The 19,537-nt window shown below is 31.5% G+C and overlaps 1 protein-coding gene across 1 annotated transcript; it reads left to right on the top strand.

Annotated features, from left to right (window-relative positions):
* Positions 1-639: 639 nt before the first annotated feature.
* Positions 640-17,746, top strand: LOC110619518 (NADPH-dependent aldo-keto reductase, chloroplastic). Its single transcript, XM_021763020.2, has 3 exons — positions 640-1,530; positions 6,000-6,251; positions 17,295-17,746. Exons 1-3 carry the CDS (start codon positions 964-966, stop codon positions 17,562-17,564), a joined length of 1,089 nt encoding a protein of 362 aa, XP_021618712.1. The 5' UTR covers positions 640-963; the 3' UTR covers positions 17,565-17,746.
* Positions 17,747-19,537: the final 1,791 nt, after the last annotated feature.

The raw sequence follows: 19,537 nt of genomic DNA, 5'->3' as shown, positions 1-19,537 counted from the left end.
ATAATTTGAATAAAAGTGATTAAGAATTTAAATAATTTTTTAAATAAAAATAAAAGATAAACCGTTTAAATTTTAATAAATTAAAAAAATAAATAAAATTTTAACTAAATATTAATTTAAAAAGAGATAATATAAATATTTACATGGTTTTAACTGCTAAAAATAAATAAAACAACTTAGAGTTTAGAATAATTGATCATATTAGAATTTAAATATTATATTTTAAAAATATAATAATTAATTTATTATTATATTAAAATTCAATAATTAAAATATAATTTATTTTTAAAAAAGCAATATATGTGAAGAAAGGGAAAGAATCACCTCTAATTTAGATAAACTAAATATCAAAAATTTAATTTTTTATTTAAAAAAAAGAACCTATTTATTAATTAGGCTTTAACTCAATCATTAAAATATATAATTTACATTTTTTTTTTTAATACCAACCGTTTTGGGTAGAGTGTTTGGTTGGATTTGCAATAACTCTATTGTAATTTGTGAGTTTCTAGATTCAGCCGTTTCTGTTAATTACCCAATTATCTCTCAGTTTACCGTTATAAGTACTATTGATTTGCTGGACAATTTGGTCTTTTGGATAATAGAGAGAAAAAGGATTGAATTTACAGCTAAGCATTTGTCTTGTATTTTGGCTTGCTGTTGCTGCCATTGTTGACCACCAACCCAACCTTTGCTTACTTTTATTATTATTATTGTTATTATTTTATTATTATATTATTTTTTTTCTTTGGGATTGTTTGATTTTTCTAAAGTTCCGTTGTTCTTGTTCCCTCTGTTAATGCAAGAATCCCTTCCGTTTGATGAAAATTGGGTTGATGGGTTATTGTTTTCCACTCCATTCTTCTTCTTCAATGCTTTAAAACCAGCTTTTTTTCTCGATTTTCTTTGTGGGTTTTAGTTAAGAATTCTGAAATAGGAATATTGAATTCGATCTTGTAGGAGATGAAGGGAAAGGGTGGGGCTCTTGGAACTTACTTTGTCTTGAACACGGGAGCCAAAATTCCTGCCATTGGCCTGGGAACATGGCAGAGTGGTGGGGACCTCTGTGTTCAGGCTGTCAAAACTGCATTATCTGTTGGTTATCGACATATAGACTGTGCCCATCTCTATGGAAATGAGGTTGAAGTTGGGGAATCGCTTGCTCAGGCTTTCAATGCATCGCTCAAGAGGGAAGATGTTTTCTTAACCTCTAAGCTCTACTGTACCATGAACTCCCTCAATAAGATCGACAATTATGTCAGGGTTTCTCTTAAGAATCTTGGAGTCTCTTACTTGGATCTTTATTTGATGCATTGGCCTGATATTTCAGCCTTTGGTGATGCCACTGATCCTCCTTCCAAGTCTGGGACTGAGTATAGACAGTTCTTGAATCGATTGAAGAAAGCTTGGAAGGCCATGGAAGGTCTTGTCGAGTTAGGTCTCGTAAGAGCTATTGGAGTCAGTAATTTCAATATTCAACAGATCAAGGAGTTGCTTAAATTTGCAAAAATCGTCCCTGCCGTCAATCAGGTTAGGCGATCACAATTTGCTTCTTATGTCATTTTCTTTTTATTATTATTTTTTTTAAAAATAATTTATTTTTATGATCAAATCTGCACAACCACTTGTGATACATTGCTTGTGATATGATCATGTGGCTTTCCGGTTAGCCAATTCTCTTCTTTCTTGGATGATCGTTGGTATATGTTGCCAATGCTTTTTAATGAGTTCTTTATGATAAGGGCCACTGGGATGAATATTAAATACACAGGTCAACTAAGAGTTAGCAAATTACTGAGCAGGAAGATGGAGAACTAGATGCACAGCATAGCATCATCAATCTATATTTCTTTTTTTCTGGCTCGCCCAACATCTCCTCCTCTGACTTTGCACATAAATGCAGCCTGAAAGAAGTTATTTTTCTTCTCTTCTCCTTTTTCAAACCAAAAATATGGCATTTCTTGAGACATTGGAGCTGGTGATTTAAGAGACTGTGGTAACTTTTTGAAGATGTGTGTATGAAATTTTGTTCATCTTGCTTTATTCTGACTAGCTGCTAGCGAGTAATTCATTTTCTAAATTTGGACGGCTGATTGAGTTTCTTATTCTTTTTATACTTTAAACAGGATATTTGTTTGCATTTCTGATTGTACATCTCTCATTTCTCCTTCACTTTATGATCATTTAAATTTGCTTATACCAGTTCCTTATTTTATGTGAGCGTGTATATGTAAATATAGAAAAGGAAAAGAAGAGTGAAACCCCCCTGTAAGGCAACATTGCCTAAAGTTTTCCCTTCACTTTGTCATCCTTCAGACAAGAGCCCAAAATTTCATCCACTTTGCAGTGATTAAGGAAAGATTGGCATTCTCTTCCCCTATTCGTTTGCACCAAAAGTATCCTTTCTTTCATGTAATCTTCTTCTTTTAAAACTGATCATAATTAAAATGGATATAATAGAACTGTAGAAGCACACCATATAATGAATGCCAATCTAGGGCTGTCTTTGAAACCTTTTTCATGAATAGTCTCGCTAATTTGTGAGCACTTCTGTTATCTTGAGTTTTTCTTCATAGGAATTCATCCAGTTAATGAGTTCATTGACCCCCATCTTAAGGTCAGATTGGTAAGCTGTAGAGTAGTTTCCTAAAGAGGATCAATGGAAACCATCTTTCTCTCAAGCATATGTCTAATGAGGACAATTAGAGGCCTCCTTGGTGAAAGAAAGATAGGTTACCCAACAAATTGCCTTCTTATTTTGAAGCCAAAATATATAGGCAAGACAACAACAACAACAATAGCAAAGTTTTATGCCCAAACTAGTTGGGATCGACCATATGGATAGCATCATTAACCTTTTCTGAAGCCAATTTTATATTAGTATCCATATTTTGTAAATTTTTTTATGCTAATTCCCTCCATGTCATTTTAGGTAACCCCTTTTACCCTCTCACTCCTATTATAGCTTATTGCACTTTAGTACTAAAGCATTCAATTATCTATGTTGGAGATGATCAGACCTTCTGAAACGTCCCTCTCTCATTTTGTTCCCAATTTGTGCTATATGCATTCTTTGGTGGATATGGCCATTCCTAATTTTATCTATTGTCATGTTACTAGATATTCATTTTAATATCTGGATTTTCTACTGTATTTCTCTTGTGGGTATGTTGTATTCTAGGTGTCCAACATTCACTCCCATACAACATAGTTGGCTTTAGCACAATTTTATAGAACTGACCAATTTTGTGGAAGAGGAAATTAATCCTAGTCTATCACCAGTTCGCCACCAATTATTCATTAGAGATAATCTTTATGCCATCACTAAGATACCTCTACCTCATATCTTAAGTGCAAAGGAAAATGGTCCAGCTCACTAGTAATACTCTTTTATGTACAAGAGGAAGAAATTCAAGAACAGAGAAGTATAAGCATTGGAGGCAAAAGTGGTTATGAGTAGTTAATGTTGTTACAGCTGTTAGGAACAAGAAAATAGTTATTTTGGAGGGAATTCTTGTATAAGAGAGAACTAAGATGCTGTACAAAGCATTCAGATTCTAAAGAATAATAATACTCTCTCTTCCTCCTATCTCTCTCTATCTCTTATGCTATCCCTCTTCTCTTATCAATTTCTCTCTCTTCTCTATTTCTCTCTATTCTCTCCATTCTTGATCTTTCCACATCCTTTCGGGTCTTTCGAGAATCCCCCTAGAGGCATCTTGCATGATCATCCGATTCCGCCAGTTTGATGGTGTCAGGACCCACTACAACTGATCAAGCCATTCTTGTGATGCCCAGCCCAGAATCAGTTTATGTGACATGATGTGACTATGGTTTTAAAAAATGGCCATTACGTTACTGTTATGTTACTACTTTTGGGGGGAGCTATTACTCGTTACCCCATTACACAATGGCTCCCTTGAGTTGATGATGTAACGGCCGTTATCGACCTCGAGGTAACAGTAACGGCTGCTACCAAGAATTGAAATTCTTTTATATCCTTTCTCTCTTGCCCCTATTCTCATTTTTATCGGTTTCCACACTCTCCAGCAACTTCAAACACAATATTTTTTAAATTTTATCTTTCCTTTCTCTTTCAAATTCCAATGTTTCCTCATATTTCTCATACAAGCTTAGATCAATCATAAATCACTGCATTTTCAAGCTTATTTCTTCTAAAATATTAGTTAGAATTTCTGCATTTTGATTTTTAGTTGCTTTTTTCCCTTTTTTTAATTTTTTTTATGAATTAAAGTGTTAATTTTGAATTAAAATTGTACTTTAAGCTATTATTTTACTTGATCTATAAAGATTGTGTTGGTTTTTCTTATTTTAAACTATATGATGCTTAATTTAAGTTAAATAGTCTATATTTAATGTATTTATATTTGTTGTGTATTTGTATACATTGTTCTAAATTAAATCTAATCAATATCATTTCATTTTATGAACTTTGCAAATTAATTTAAAAAATTTGCATAGCACCAGACCGTTACTATTACATTACAGTCGTTGCAGGCCTGCTTCCATTACTCGCGACCACGACTGAGATTTAAAACCATGGATACGACTCTCCCTTTATAGCTCTAATACCAATTGTTAGGTATAAACCCTGATTGAGAAAGAACAAAGTAATAGCATATGAAATCGAGAGAAAGAAGAGAATTTAGGAAAAGAGAGAATAGAGGAATAGAAGAGAATAGCCACTAGAAGATAACAGAGAAGAGATGAGGTATAGCAGAAGGGATAGAGAGGGAGAGAGAGATAGGAGGAAGAGAGAGTATTATTGATATTTAGAATCTGAATGCTCTGTACAGTATCTCAGTTCTCCCTTATGCAAGAATTCCCTCCAAAGTAACTGTTTTCTTATTCCTAAGTTCTAACAGCTGTAACAACTTTAACTAGTCATAACCACTTTTCCCTTCAATGCTTATACTTATCTGTTCCTGAATTTCTTCATCTTATGCATAGTATAAAATCTTTATTAGACCACACTGAGTCTTTCACACTAATGCCTCCTTTAAATGGAGCTGTCATTGCCTTACCCCAATTGATAGACTGAACTTTTAAGTATCATCTCCTATTCAAAGAAAATCTCATTGGATGTTCTAATCTATTTCTATGGATTTGGGAATAAACATAAGAAAGGGGAAGTATTGTTTGTAGTACCTTAAGATTTAAAAGAAGCACCCAATATAATCCAACTGTCCAGAATAGGTTAGAGGAAGCTTCCCAACTTTACAACACAAAATGGAAGTTAAATCATCAAAATAACTGCAGCCCATTGTAATCATTTCACTTAGCCAAATCAGATCCCCAATTCCCTAGTATTTCAAAGGATAATGATATAATTCTAAACTATGTCATCTTTTATCACAAAGCAAGACATTGTCATGGGCATAGGGAATGTGGGAAATGATTTGTTCACTCTGATGCTATGCCAATTTAGAGTCCATTCCGTGGGAAACCCATCCACCTATACTATAACATGAATAAATAAATGATGGACTACAATGTTTATTTGGCTTTTCTTGTCAAGTTTGCAAGTCACCCTGCAAAAGTCACTCTAATTTCACAATTCATCATTCATCATCCAAAAACAGTTTATCTTGGATTTGTTTTCCATCAGCTAAGTAATTTTGAGATTTGTAATGCCCTCAATCTTTTAGTCACTAAAGCAACAAAGGAACCATTAAAGCTCTTCTGAAAGGATAACTGGAAATTTCTTGAGAGAAGTAATATGTATTCCTAAGTACTGTAAAGCTAAAGAAAGCTGCCTAATCCAAAGCAGTGACTATGATCACGGTGCCCAAATCTATTTATTGTTTTCTAGTTGTAGCTTTTTTCTTGACATCACAGAATTATTTTATTGTATTTGTTTAACAGTTTTTCTTTTGTTAATTTCTTTTTGCTCTTCATCTGAGAGTGCTATCCTTCTAATGAATCTTTTGCATGAATTTGAGGTTCTTAATTGATTGATTATCATTAGTTTTTTTCAGGTTGAGTTGCATCCCTTTTGGAGGCAAGATGAATTAGTAAAATTCTGTCAATTGAAGGGTATCCATGTATCTGCTCACACTCCTTTAGGAGTTCCTACATCAAGTCCTGGAACATCTGATAGTGGATCAGGGGAGGATGAACCTGGTACTCCTCGCATATCATTTAAGAGATCAAGATCTGTACATGGACCCATGCTGAAACTGTCAGTTGTTTCAGAGATAGCAGATAAGCTCAAAAAGACTCCTGAACAGGTAATTTTGACTCTGCTGCATCTCCTTCAAAAGATCTGACAGTATTAAGTGTGATTATATATATATATATGTAATTGGTGGTTATGATTGAATGCTTTTCCTTTTGAAATCATTCCTTGCCTCCTTTTATTTTGGGAATAACTATACCGTTGATATTAACTTTTCATTTTGCTATTCTAGTGATTGAATGTTTAGTTTTGAAATAAAGTGTCTGAAACAGATATATTTATTTTAATTGTTACCTATGGTTGGATCTACTCACTAAAATACTAACATGAGCAATTTTGTCCTAATAAACAAAATACTAAATGAGAAATTTTATCCTAATAAAAAATAGTGTCCTTACCCTTTTACACTATTCATCTCTCACTTCCTCTTTTTGTCTATTTACATTCTCTTTTTCTAATTATCCTCTTCTCAATTCTATCTACCTCAAAGATCATAACTTGAGAGGTATGTCCAGTATAAAAAATTGGTATTTGATTATTTTGTTTGCATTTTCTTAATAACCAAACAAGTTTATTCTTTTCTCGTGCATCTTGCCAGCAAAACAAGCCTTCCTTCTTTTTTGCTTACTCTTATTGACCATGCAATTCTATTTTTATTTCCTTTTACATTTTCTTAGCAACTAAAGATGAGCGACACATTGGATATTGCATTGCCTGGTCCATGTGAAATAAATAATGAGAAGTCTTGTGATTTATTTTGGGAGATATAGGTTTCAATTTTTGAAACAATTTTGGATTATAGAGGCAAAGTAATGGGAAAGTGGAGACAAAGTAATGGAGAGAGAAATGAAGTGAAAGAGAAGAATGAAATGGAAAAATAGGGATATTACTAGAGTAAAATGGTTGATTTTACTATTTCAGTTAGTAAATTTGACCAAATGCATCTTCTAGATCTATATTTCCCTGTTGGGCACTTGATTGTCTAAAAAGTTCAAACTCGGGTTACAATTGAAAAAGTTAGAATATCAATAATGTAATTACAATCTTGTGATGGGAGTCCATTTCCCTAATAACTTCTAAGTTTACAAGAGAATAAAGTATTTTCAAAATCGCCTATCGTATTTTATAATCAACAAGATTTGCACCCTAGGTCAACAAGTTTTCAATGCACCATTAGGGAAACTTATAAACAATAAAGAATATAAATTTATGGCTTTTAATACTTAGCTTTTGTTCTTGGTAACTGATTTGTGTTATTCTCAAATGCTAATAGACTATGCAAATAATAGAATGTAGAAAACAAAATGTATAAGAGATTAATCACCATGCTTACAAGTGGTGAAAATATTCATTTTCTATGCTACTATGGTAGTAATGCAAATAAATTTTAGATATTTATAATTTTTTTGAAACCAAGAAACAATGTCTAATTGGTCCTAAAGCAAAGAAATATACTTTGGTAGTTGGTATGGTACGGAAAGTGGCGCATGTAACATTCTGAAATGGATTTTTTATGATTATTACAACTTGCTAACTTGCCTTATCTAGGATGTTTCGACATTATACAACAAAATCTGCTAGTTTATGTAATTAATATGATATGGTGTTATGCTTCTACTGACGTTTCCTCTTGCTATTACTTTTGGAGTATAATGATGTGAATCTTGTTACATGTTTTCTTAATGGTGTACAAAAATAGCAAAATATGATTCAAGAAACATTTAAAGTAAAAGCTAAGCATGTAAGTCTATGTGTTAAGCAATATAGTGTATTTGTAACAACCATTCTAATGCATGAGAGTCTGTTGTACATGCACTTCTTAAAGCAAGCTATATGTGCGGCTCCTTCTGCATTCTATATATCGGTAGTGTTTGAGAATAAATTTAGTCGAACTACATGCTTATACCTTTATACTATTTATATTTAACACATTGAATACCTAAACTGAAATAATAAAAGATATTATTTAACACCTATACTCGTAAAAGATAATAACAATTAAAAGAAAATTAGCTGAATCATAACAATTAAAAGCAAGTTAGCTATTTCATTTATTACATGTTCAAAAATAATAAGAAATTGGGCTACTTATTACTAACTATGTTTAAAATTTTGCCGATAGTACTCAAAATTTTATTAAAATGATAAGTGATTCTCATCTTATTAAAGATAATTTTGTTATTTTATGAAGTGTTAGAGCATAATCATCAAAATTTAGACTCCAATCAACAATAAGTAAGAGCAATTTTTTACTTCCTTATTTTGACAAGTTCATTGATGACATATATAGCAGTAGGGCTTAGAAAGGAAATGTGTTAAATACTTTTGAGGTCTACAAAGCAGCAAGGGAGCAAATGGTGAGAGTATTGCAAGTTTGATTCTAGTTGAAATAAGCATATGCATGGTTTGGTTAGTTCAATTATGAATCAAATTGAACTAAAAAAAACCAAAATATCAAAGTGTAAATTTATAGACCAAAAAAAAAAACAAAGGTATCTAACCAAACTAAAAACTTTTGATTTGGTTTGGTTTGGTTTATCAGATTCCAAACGCATAATAGAAATTTTAAACTTCAAAATCCAGATTAATGCAATCCAGTATTAAGGCTGCTAGGAAACCTAGAGATTACTGCAATCCAAAACACGCAGCGAAAAAAGAATCTCTATTGCCCTTACAGGATTCGAGTGCTTCGTTTATTTCGAAAGGAAGGATAAGAGACTAACCTGTTAGACTCGACGAGAAGATACAGTTCCAGACTGATGGTGCTGTTTTTGAAACGAATACCCTCAATGGTATCCACACGAACGTCTTTTATCCTTCTAGAGTGCTAGCTCTCTCAACGGATGGATAAGCCATGTACTCTCCAATCTGCAACTCAGAAAAACGATTTCTCCAAAATCTTACTCCCACAATTCGCATAAGAAGTTTTATTCGTTTTTCAGTCTTTTGTTTTCCCACACTTCTTTTTGTGAAAGAGTTGTGTTCATAACAAACTATCACAATCTTGCAGATACTCAAATATCGTATGTGATAAGTCCATTTTGAATAGGAAAACCGAAAAATCTTTTATCTGTAACCGTTACAGATAGACTGCAGATCTTTTAAATATTATTATCTTATAATAATAAATAATTAATATTAATAATAATAAATAATTAATAATAATAAATAATTAATATTAATAATAATATCTTTATTATTATTAATTATACTAATGGGCTTTTAGCCCATTAATATGACATAGCACATCAACAACATTCTTTTATGTGTGACCCAATAGGTCACATTAATCGGCAATAGGCCCAGTCCCACAAGGCCCATAAGTCATAAGCGGCCTCTAGCAAGACATTATGACTACCCAATTAATATGAGGATCGATAGTCCGATAAAGCTTAATAAATAGAATATGTATTAATCCCTTTGTCACACGATATCTAGTTTGAATATAAGTCATGGTCAATGTCAAACTTATAATGTTCAAATTTGTGATTTCTCGATCTCTAAGTAGACTAATAAAACCAAATGATATTGATCATACTATCAAATCATTTGAGCACGGCCATGCATTTCTCAGTCTCACTTATCGAAGGGCTTAGAAGATATCTTTCTCAAAGAGACAAATTCTATCTTGATTGTTCAATATCCTCTACATAGTTTCTATTATACTCAATTATAACCTTTATGATTATCCAATTAAAGATAATGTTTGGTTATGTCAAAACATAACAGTCCTTATGTTGGAAACTATGACAATCTCAAGTCATAACTACTTTGAGATTCACTTATGAAAATAACACATGTAGTAATTTCAATGCGGGTCCATCCAATATTTTGTTCTCTAACAAGTATCTATGATTATTGAATTATATTAACATATACATAATCATCTCATGATTATCAATCAATAATTATACTAGTCATATTTTATTATTATCACCATAATAATAAGTAACCAGGGATGTTAATCATTATTATGTAACATGCAAACAAATAATAATGATAATAAAATCTCTTTTATTAATAATCAAAATGACATACAAAAAGGTCCAAGATAATGGTCTAGAGCAAATACACTAACAAAGGCGTCGGAAAAGACACCAGGCAAGGCAAGGCACCACTACCCCGCCTCGCCTGGCCCAAACGAGACACCTTCATTGAGCCGCTTGCCTCAATGAAGGAAGGCACCAAGCGCCTTGAGACGCGCCTCTTCTCTGCAACTTTCATTTTCTTTCTTTCTTTTTTCATAAATGCTTTTGGGATATTTTTTTACTTATTTTTTCTTTTTATTTTTTCTATGTTAGTAGCGGTTGTTAGAAATATAATAAAGGATAATAACTCTTCCTCTCTCTTTTGTCTTTTTCTCCTCTTCTCCTCTTCCTCACTATACCTACACCAGCTACACCATGCAATAATTTTTCTTTTCTCTTTTTTTTTTTTCCACTTCTACTCATCTTTCATAAATACATTATTTTCTATTCTTTCTCCAAATACGTGACTAACTTTTTTTTCTCTTTTTCTTTGTGCAAGTTTAGATAATTACTTTATTAATTTATGTTATTTTGTTGTTTATAATTGAATACTTTTTGAAATTATAGATTGCTTTTTTATTTATTTTAAATGAGTAGTATTCTATTGTTTTTAATTTAGAATTTCAAAAGTTATTTGTTTTTATATTTATTTTAGATGGTTTTTATATATGTATTTTGTATATTTGTATTATTGATTTGATTGTTGATTAAATGGAGAATACATTATTGATTTATTTCTCTTATATTATAAATACCCTTTGAATATGTGTTCATGAATGTATTTATGTGTGTATATATATATATATATATATATACTTTTAAAAATATAAAAACCTTTTTGCTTCGGCTTTCAAAAAGGCGTCACCTCACCTCTCACCTCTCACCTCTCACCTAAAGCAATAGGGGATCCGTCACGCTTCTCATCTTAATAACATTGATGCAAAGACCAAAATATCTAGATCAACAACATGCAATGCACAGAAATGCAAAAGGAAATAACAAAAATTGCAAAATGAAGGCCACGAAATACTCAATGTCCATAAATTTCTATCAAAACTCAACTTATCAATTTTCAAGCATGCAAAAATCAATTCCAGATGTGAGCGTGTAGTGGTGGTAGTTTCAGCATTCCCAACAACTTCATCATCTTCAATGCCAACCATCAACATAATACTCAAATACAAATGATCTTCATATGTGACTTTAATCAAACTAGACCAGTCGCTCAAATACAAAGGACTAACAAAAAAATAGAAGAAGAATTGATGAATAAAATTGAAGAACAACGGCATTGAGGGAATCAAAGAAGAAGAAGAGGTGATGAGTTAGATCAAAGAAGACAGTCAGAGAAGGAAGCAACAGGTGTGCAATTGAGGGGGCAACGACGACAATTAATGAAATCTTAGAGAAGTTGATGGTGGAGTAGCAAGCATCTGGTTTTGGATATTGGGAATTGAGATGCGAGATGAGATTCTCATAATGACCGAGAGATCAAGCGGAATTTTTCTTCAAAATGTACAGTACAGAGTGTATTGGGTTACTTGGTCCTAGTAACTTTGTAAATAGGGGGTTTTGCTTTAAAATGTTGTGTATACTAATGCAAAACAGCTTAGGAGTATTATTATATGGTTTACAAATATTGGTTTGGTTAATTCAATTCTGTAGCTTAAATAACCGAACCAAAATGAAAAACCAAAAATTTTTAAAATCTTTAGTAAAACCCAAACCGATTAATCGAAAAAACCAAACTGAAAAATCAAATAAATTGGCTCGATTCGGTTTTTCCAGTTTTACCAATACTCTGCTCAGCCCTAATTGGATTAGAGGAAGAGGTCTTCATGCTTGAGAGGATTTTGAGAAGGATATCTGTGGTAGATTTGGAGAACCAGGACTGGAGAATGTGGTGGAGAAGTTTATGAAAATGATCTAAGAGGGAAGAGTAGATGAATATCAAAACAGGTTCAAAGAGTTGTGGATTAAGCTGGAGAGGTTAATACCACAATTTTGTGAATCTTTCTTCTTGGCTTAATTGGGTTGTGGTTAGGATAACAAGATGTGCTATTTTGTTTCACGCATTGTAGATTGCTCCCTTGGAAGTAGTAGAAGATTTCATTACTACCCTAAACCAGCCTGTATTTCCTTCAGCACCTTTAGAACAAATACGAACTCTAACCCCTCTGCAATGCCATACAAAATTTCATAGTTGCATTAGAATTTTCCCTATTCTCCAAAGCCACCAAATACTAATGTCACTGCAACTTTTAATATTAACTCCTTTCTTCTATAGCACCCACCATAGTGTTTTCCTTGATACTTCATTATATACCTTTTCTAGGTTAATAAATACCATGTGGAGACCTTCCTTCCTCTCCTTATTATATTTCCATGAACTTTCTTAATACCATAATATGTTTTGTTGTAGATTTACCAAGCATACAACAAACTTGTTCTCTGATACTTTAGTATTGCTCCTAAGTTTATGCTCATTGCTCTTTTCTATGGCTTCATCATACAGCTTGTTAGTTTAATATCTCGATAGTTTGTACAAGTTCGGATTTCTCTTTTTTTCTTAAAGATAGGAACCAAAGTGCTCTTCCTCTGTTCGTTTGTCATCTTTCTATTTTTCCATATGCCAAAGGAATATTAAAGTTGGTAAAGTTGTGTTTGCAACTAGCATTTACCAACTTATCAAAGTAGCATCAAGATTTCTTTTTAATTTGTCCATCTCTCGATAAGACTAGTTGATTATCATCTTTAATGCACTTGACCTAATTTAGATTTCTTTCTCCTTTTCTCTTTTAGTCCTACAAGCTTGTACATCTCTTCCATTTTCGTGTCCCCAACTTTTAGTGCAAATTGGATAAATATTTACCACAAGTTTTGCTAATCCTTTATTAGCTTCTTTCCTTGTCACTTTTATTTCTCAAAGGTTTTTTTCCTATGTTTTGTTGCAGATAACTTCTTATATCGTTCTCTTTTTATATTTATATTTAAATTCTTTTCAATGTCACAATTATAATCAAATGATTAAATTGAACCCGGAAAAAGTTAATGGTAAGTTATAATATAATTTCTTATTATTAAAAAAAAAACTTAATTTAAGTTTTATATTGAAAAAGTAAATATGTTTGATATTATTTTACATATAAAAAATATTTATTATAATAAAATATCAAAATAAACATATTTTATATTTATTATATATAAGAATATTTCATAAATATTTATACCCACACTATTCCAAATCATGTGCATATTATTCTTTTATGCTCAACACTATTTAATATGCAATAATATTAAGTAAAATAGAAAAATCATATGCTTTAATCTAAAAAGATTTATTTTATTAACATTTTAATAATTGAACAGTAAGTAAAAATTATTTTCATTAAACGACAAAAATTAAACTACTTTCTAAAAGCTTCACATGATGTTTATATTTATCCAATTGACATAAAAATTAAATTATTTGAAAAGAGTAAGAAAAATATTAAAAACCATTCCAACACTCACCTTTTTTATATTTTGTTTTTCTTTTGAAAACTCTTTCTCTTTGTTAAATCGTTGAATTATTCCACTATCATGCTGAGATGAATGAATTTGACATAAGCCAATGAGTTTCAAGAGCAAAAAATGGTGTTTTAAATACTATTACAAGTAGTTTAAAACTAATATTTCACTAATTGAATTTTAATTAATTTTCAGTATTCTTTAACTAAGTCCTTATATATATATATATATATACATATAAAATAAGGGGGCAATAGCGAGATTTGCAAAAAAAAAAAAAAAGAAATTGTTGAAATGAAAATATTAATTTTAGAGATTATTTTATTGATCAACTAAAATTTAAAGGATTTTATTATTGTTTGTCATTTACTTTTCCAAATTCAGTTTAGTTGTTTAGGCTGTAATTATGGAAAAATTAATAATGTTAGATTTTATTATAAAAGATTGATAATTTTGGCTATAAACGTGAATTAAAATACTAGAGTAGCAAGAGCAGGTCCCTATTATTATGCAAGATTTTGAGAATTTCATTATAGATTGTGAATTGCAGGGTATTTTATTATCTGGCGTGCAATTTACTACCTATTTTATTTGCTTACAACTAGGTGGTGCCCCATCACTGAAAGTACTTTTTGAAGGTACTATTGACCATTTCACTTATCTTTGGAGTCTAATACAAGTAAAATGTGATTATAATGCTTTAGAATGTGGCTCTCTCATCATCCATTTTGTATTCGAGGAATCCGGGAAGTATTATTTCCTATGAAATATATTTGTTATGTGCTTTTTTTTTTTTTGGGGGGGGGGATGTGAATCTCAATTTTCAACTCTTCATTGCACTACTACTTGAATGTTTGGAATAGGTTTGTTGGTACCTTTTGAGGAAGTCAGGAATATCTAGAGATGTTCAGGGATTTCTAAATGAAAAATTTAGAACCTTTTCAGGAAAAAGGAAAGAGGCCTATTGAGAGCGGTTGTCGAAGCCGTAAAAAATAAACCTATTATCAATCAACAAAATAACTTATAGATAGTGGTAATAGGGTCGAACCACAGGGATTTGACACTAAGGATTCTCCTAATAATGACTTGAGCAAATTAATAATAAAAGTAAAATAAAGGAGGGTTGGTTTAGATAATAGTAGACTAAAATTAAAACTGAGTAAAAGAAAGCAATAATTAAAAAGATGAGTAAATCAATGGTAAAAGGACTCTAGTTGAAGCATGGATGCATTTCAGTCTTAGAATTGATCATTGATTCTTTGATACTCCTATTTATTTCAATAAATTAGTTTAGGATGGGGAAGACGCTTCTCACAATCAAATTCCTCCTTAGTTTTAGTTCGATTAGGAAATGTTCGCTAATCAAACACTAGTTAACAAGTTGCCAAGGAACGTCCTTGGGGTTTTTTACTTTTTAACTCTTAACTGCATTAAGACTAAGAGAAACCTAATTCTAACCTTGCCAACCGCGTGGTCAAGTTTAGATCATGCAACCAATTGTACTTGTATTCAAATAATCTAAGCAATTACGGACCCAAATTATTCAAACTAATAATATATTACTCATGCAATTAAAAGCAACAAGCCTTAATTGATTCTAATAGCAAGACAATAATAGCATGAAGAACAAATTGCATAAATATTGAAAAATAGAAGTTTAACAATGGAGTTTTAAATCTCCCAATTCATCATAAACTAAAATTTCTCCAACTTCAACTAGATAAAAAGATGTTTAGCCACTCATGGTGAACAAAAACACAAAAAGAGAAAGATGAAAAGGGGAGGGAAGTTGCTGTCGAAAATCTGAATGTATTGTGAAGATCCCTTGCTGGTTTGTGCTATCCCCTTTTATAGGTGAGGAGTCCTAATCCTTCTTGGAATTGGAATCCTATTTTGACTTAGTCTCTTGATGGTCTTTTAATCCCTCCTTTGCCTTTGTATTTTATTATAAGTAAAACTCCTTTAGGGAAGGATTTTCTTTGGTGTGGCTCTTGGAGTTGTCATAGGATTGATCTTATGGTATTTGAAGTGGGATAGGACTCTAATACTTTTGGAGTTTTGACTTTCATTCTTTTCCCGAGCTGCTGGATTTTGCCGGCGTCAATTTGATTTGGGAAGTTGATTTAGGCAAATCACTTGCCCAAATCATTTCTGTGAGTTGCTTCCAGGTTTTTGCTTCAGCTTTCTGCAAGTGAGTCAAATCACTTCGGCCAAATCGATTTTTCAGCTTTTTTTTGCAAATTTTCTCTAAGTTTCCATTTTCTTCCTTTTTTGCAAAAATATCATAAAAATATAATTTAAACTAGAAAAATGCGTATTTAAACAGTAATAAAGATAATAAAAATGTGACTAAATTATATTTGATTACCTATGGATTATGGTATTATGCTTTATTGACAGCAATGAGGACTAGTGTTGTAGGAAATAATCAAAATGATTGGAGGTTGTAACTTTTGCCTCTTGTTTTGGGTTTTACTTAAACGTTGCAATTTTTTCCTTCTTTTCCAATAAAATCTTCTTTATCAACATTGGATGGGAAGAAAACACTTACAGAAGTTGAATATGAATTTGTCACCTCTTGATTGTCAGCTTATTTAGGTTGGCAGACAATATGAAGAAGTTTGGATAATTCATTTGTGGGTTGTCATTATATTATGATTTTTCTCTTGGAATGTTGGTGCATAAGGGTTTGATTTTGAGGTGTTTTCTGTTTTTAGGTTATATTGTCCATTTTATGTTGGAATTGGCTTTTTCTGGCCTATTGATGATTAAAATACTCTGTTTCCTCAGCAATCTTTATCTATTATTAGTGTTCTTTGTTGATAGTGATTCTATGGTTGCTTTCAGTCAGCATGTTTCTGTGCTCGTCTTTTACTCTCTTTTTCTCCTAGCTGTACACATGGATCTTATTCTGTATGATCAACCTTTTTCATTAGCAGAGTTCTCTTACAACTTGGACTGAATGTCTTTTCACTTCACAAGTTTCTTCATGTTCAATTGCTGGATTCTGAATTCATTATATTAAGAAGTCGCATCATAATATTTTCCCATAGGATTAATTTAGGATTCAAATATAGACTTCTTGTATGATATTTCGCAACATTTGTTTTGCAGAAAATACTGTCTGAATACATTTTTCTCATTTTCTCGCTTATGGGAACACTCGGAAAAATTTATCTAATAGACAAATTTTTCCAGGTCGAAGGGAAAATTAAGCAATTGTTAAAGAAAATGATTTCGTCTTTTAATACCACTTGACTTTTATACATAATCTTATTAATACCTTTTGTCTTTTAAAATTTCAATCGAACAAGGGAAAAAGTTATTTGATTGGAAAACATTCTTTATAAAACAGTTTTCACTTATAAATTATTTTTTTGAAACAAATGGAGCCTTGAACATTAGTCAGATGGGAATGTAAGCCATAGACTGAGACGATAACAGATGGCTTTGCTGCAATATAGGACAGTACATATGAACAAAAAGATTAAACATTTAGCATTGAGATATGATTTAGTGCTTAATTTCTTGAATAGCGAAAATATTTGTTGGTGCAGGTTATTCTTCGGTGGGGATTACAGAGAGGAACAAGTGTCCTACCTTGTAGCCTGAAGCCGGATCGGATAAGAAAAAATATAGATATATTCAGTTGGAGTCTATCAGATGGAGAGTGGAATCGGTTGAACCAGATAGAACCACAGGTATGTTTATTTGGAAATGGAAATGGACTTGTGAATAATCTCACAGACAGTGGTGGGTTCATGTTTGGTAGTGGTCCTCTTCAAGTAGTGCGTGAGATAGAGGATGATGTGGAACCCAATGCTTGATATATAATACTAACTTTCTTTACAATAGTGTGCTGCTCCAATTTCATGTTAAAAAGATGCCATGTTTGTTATAATTGCCCATTGTTTTGTGGGTTATAGATTTTGTGGATGCTGAATAGGAAAGTCAAATCACACATTATTATTATTATTATTGATTGCAGGGGAAATCTTTTTGTTTGTCACCGTATGTGTTTTGTATATATATTTCTGCATTGCAGTGGTTTGCTTGAATGCAGAGTCCAGATTAAGTGTAATGTATCATCTTTCAAGCACTGTTCTTCTCATAAAACCATAATTGGATTGTGGAAAACCAAGCATGTCTACGTTGACCCTTCCATGTACATATTTTAACTTAATTCCAAATTAACCGGTTGGAAAATATTTTATATATATATATATATATATATTTAGAACATTTAAAAAATAATAATTAATAAAAAAAAACATTTTTCTAATAAAAAAGAAAATTAAATATTTTCTAAACTTGGTAATCTTATTAACACTATTACATTTAAATTTATTAATATATTTTATTTTTGAACCATAATCAAAAAAAATTTTTAAATTTTTTGAAAAATATTTTTCATAAAAAATATTTTAAAAAAATATTTTTTTACATAAAAGTTATTTTCGTAAATAAATGGATTTAGTTTTTTTAAAATAATTTATTATTATTATTATTATTTCTATTAAACTAACTTTAAAAGAAAGAAAAATTTTGCAAGAGGAGAGCAAATATGGTATGCTCTTATGAGTTTTACCTTAATCCCAACCCATTATACCTTCTATCCTTCCACAAGCTTTTGTTTCCATTTCATTTGAACTTTTCCTGAGAAACTCTTGACTGGTTAAACATATTGTTAGGGTATGTCATATGATGTTTTGAGATTCAGAAAATAGGATCATAATGAGTGTGTAAAACTTGTAAAACTTAGCTAGGGAAGGAGGCATCATTTTCTTTTATTTTTTTTTTCTTTTATTTTTTTTTCTTTTTATCTGCTAGTGACGTCTAACTGCTTTTTAGCTATAGTATCACTTGTTTTTGTAGAAAGAAAAATTTCGCAAGAGGAGAGCAAATACGGTATAGTCTTATGAGTTTTACCTTTATCCCAACCCATTATACCTTCTATCCTTCCACAAGCCTAGAGAATAATAAGACGAAACAAGCTTTTGTTTCCATTTCATTTGAACTTTTCTTTATAAACTCTGACTGGTTAAACATATTGTTAGGGTACGTGATGTTTTGAGATTCAGAAAATAGGGTCACAATGGGTATGTAAAACTTGTCTAGGAAAGAAAATAGAGTTAAAATGGGTGTGTAAAACTTAGGGAAGGAGGCGTCATTTTCCTTTTATTCTTTTTCTTTTTGTCTGCTAGTGACGTCTAACCGCTTTTCAACTATAATACCACCTGTTTTTGTCACTTAAATATGTGTGCCTCTCTCCACGCCTGGCCATTTAATTCCTTCTGGCGTATATGCGGGCAGGGTTGCGAAGTAACTAGATCTACTCCTCTATCTCTCGCCATGTCACCGAGCTAGACTTTTCTTGTACGGAGCCATTCGTGTGGCCTGTCTGGCCTGCTTCACGTTACCAGATTGAGATACGCAGCATGGAGTTGGTTCGTTTGAATAATATCTGATGAGTTTTGAACTAACGTTCTTTTTTAGGATTTGTCTTTACTCTATAGAAAACTCGGCGGTCATTGAAGTTTATAATCACATAATCACAATATAAAAATAAAAAAAGTCCCTTGTAGATTTTACAAAATATTTAGCAACTGGGAACTTTCTGAATTGCTTTAGAATTTGGATTAAAAGAAAAAAAATCAAATTTAAGTAACAAATAACATATTATTTTATTGGAGTTGACTAATGTTTTTTTAATGTAACAGCATTAAAAAAGTTTTAATTGATAAAATTACAAGGATTTGATTGTACATCACTGTATAAACATTGTTCTGGCTCATTAGCT

The sequence above is a fragment of the Manihot esculenta genome, chromosome 7, assembly GCF_001659605.2.
Source record: "Manihot esculenta cultivar AM560-2 chromosome 7, M.esculenta_v8, whole genome shotgun sequence".
Lineage (NCBI taxonomy): Eukaryota > Viridiplantae > Streptophyta > Magnoliopsida > Malpighiales > Euphorbiaceae > Manihot > Manihot esculenta.
Note: the sequence above shows the minus strand (reverse complement) of the source record. Positions and strands in the feature narration are given on the sequence as shown.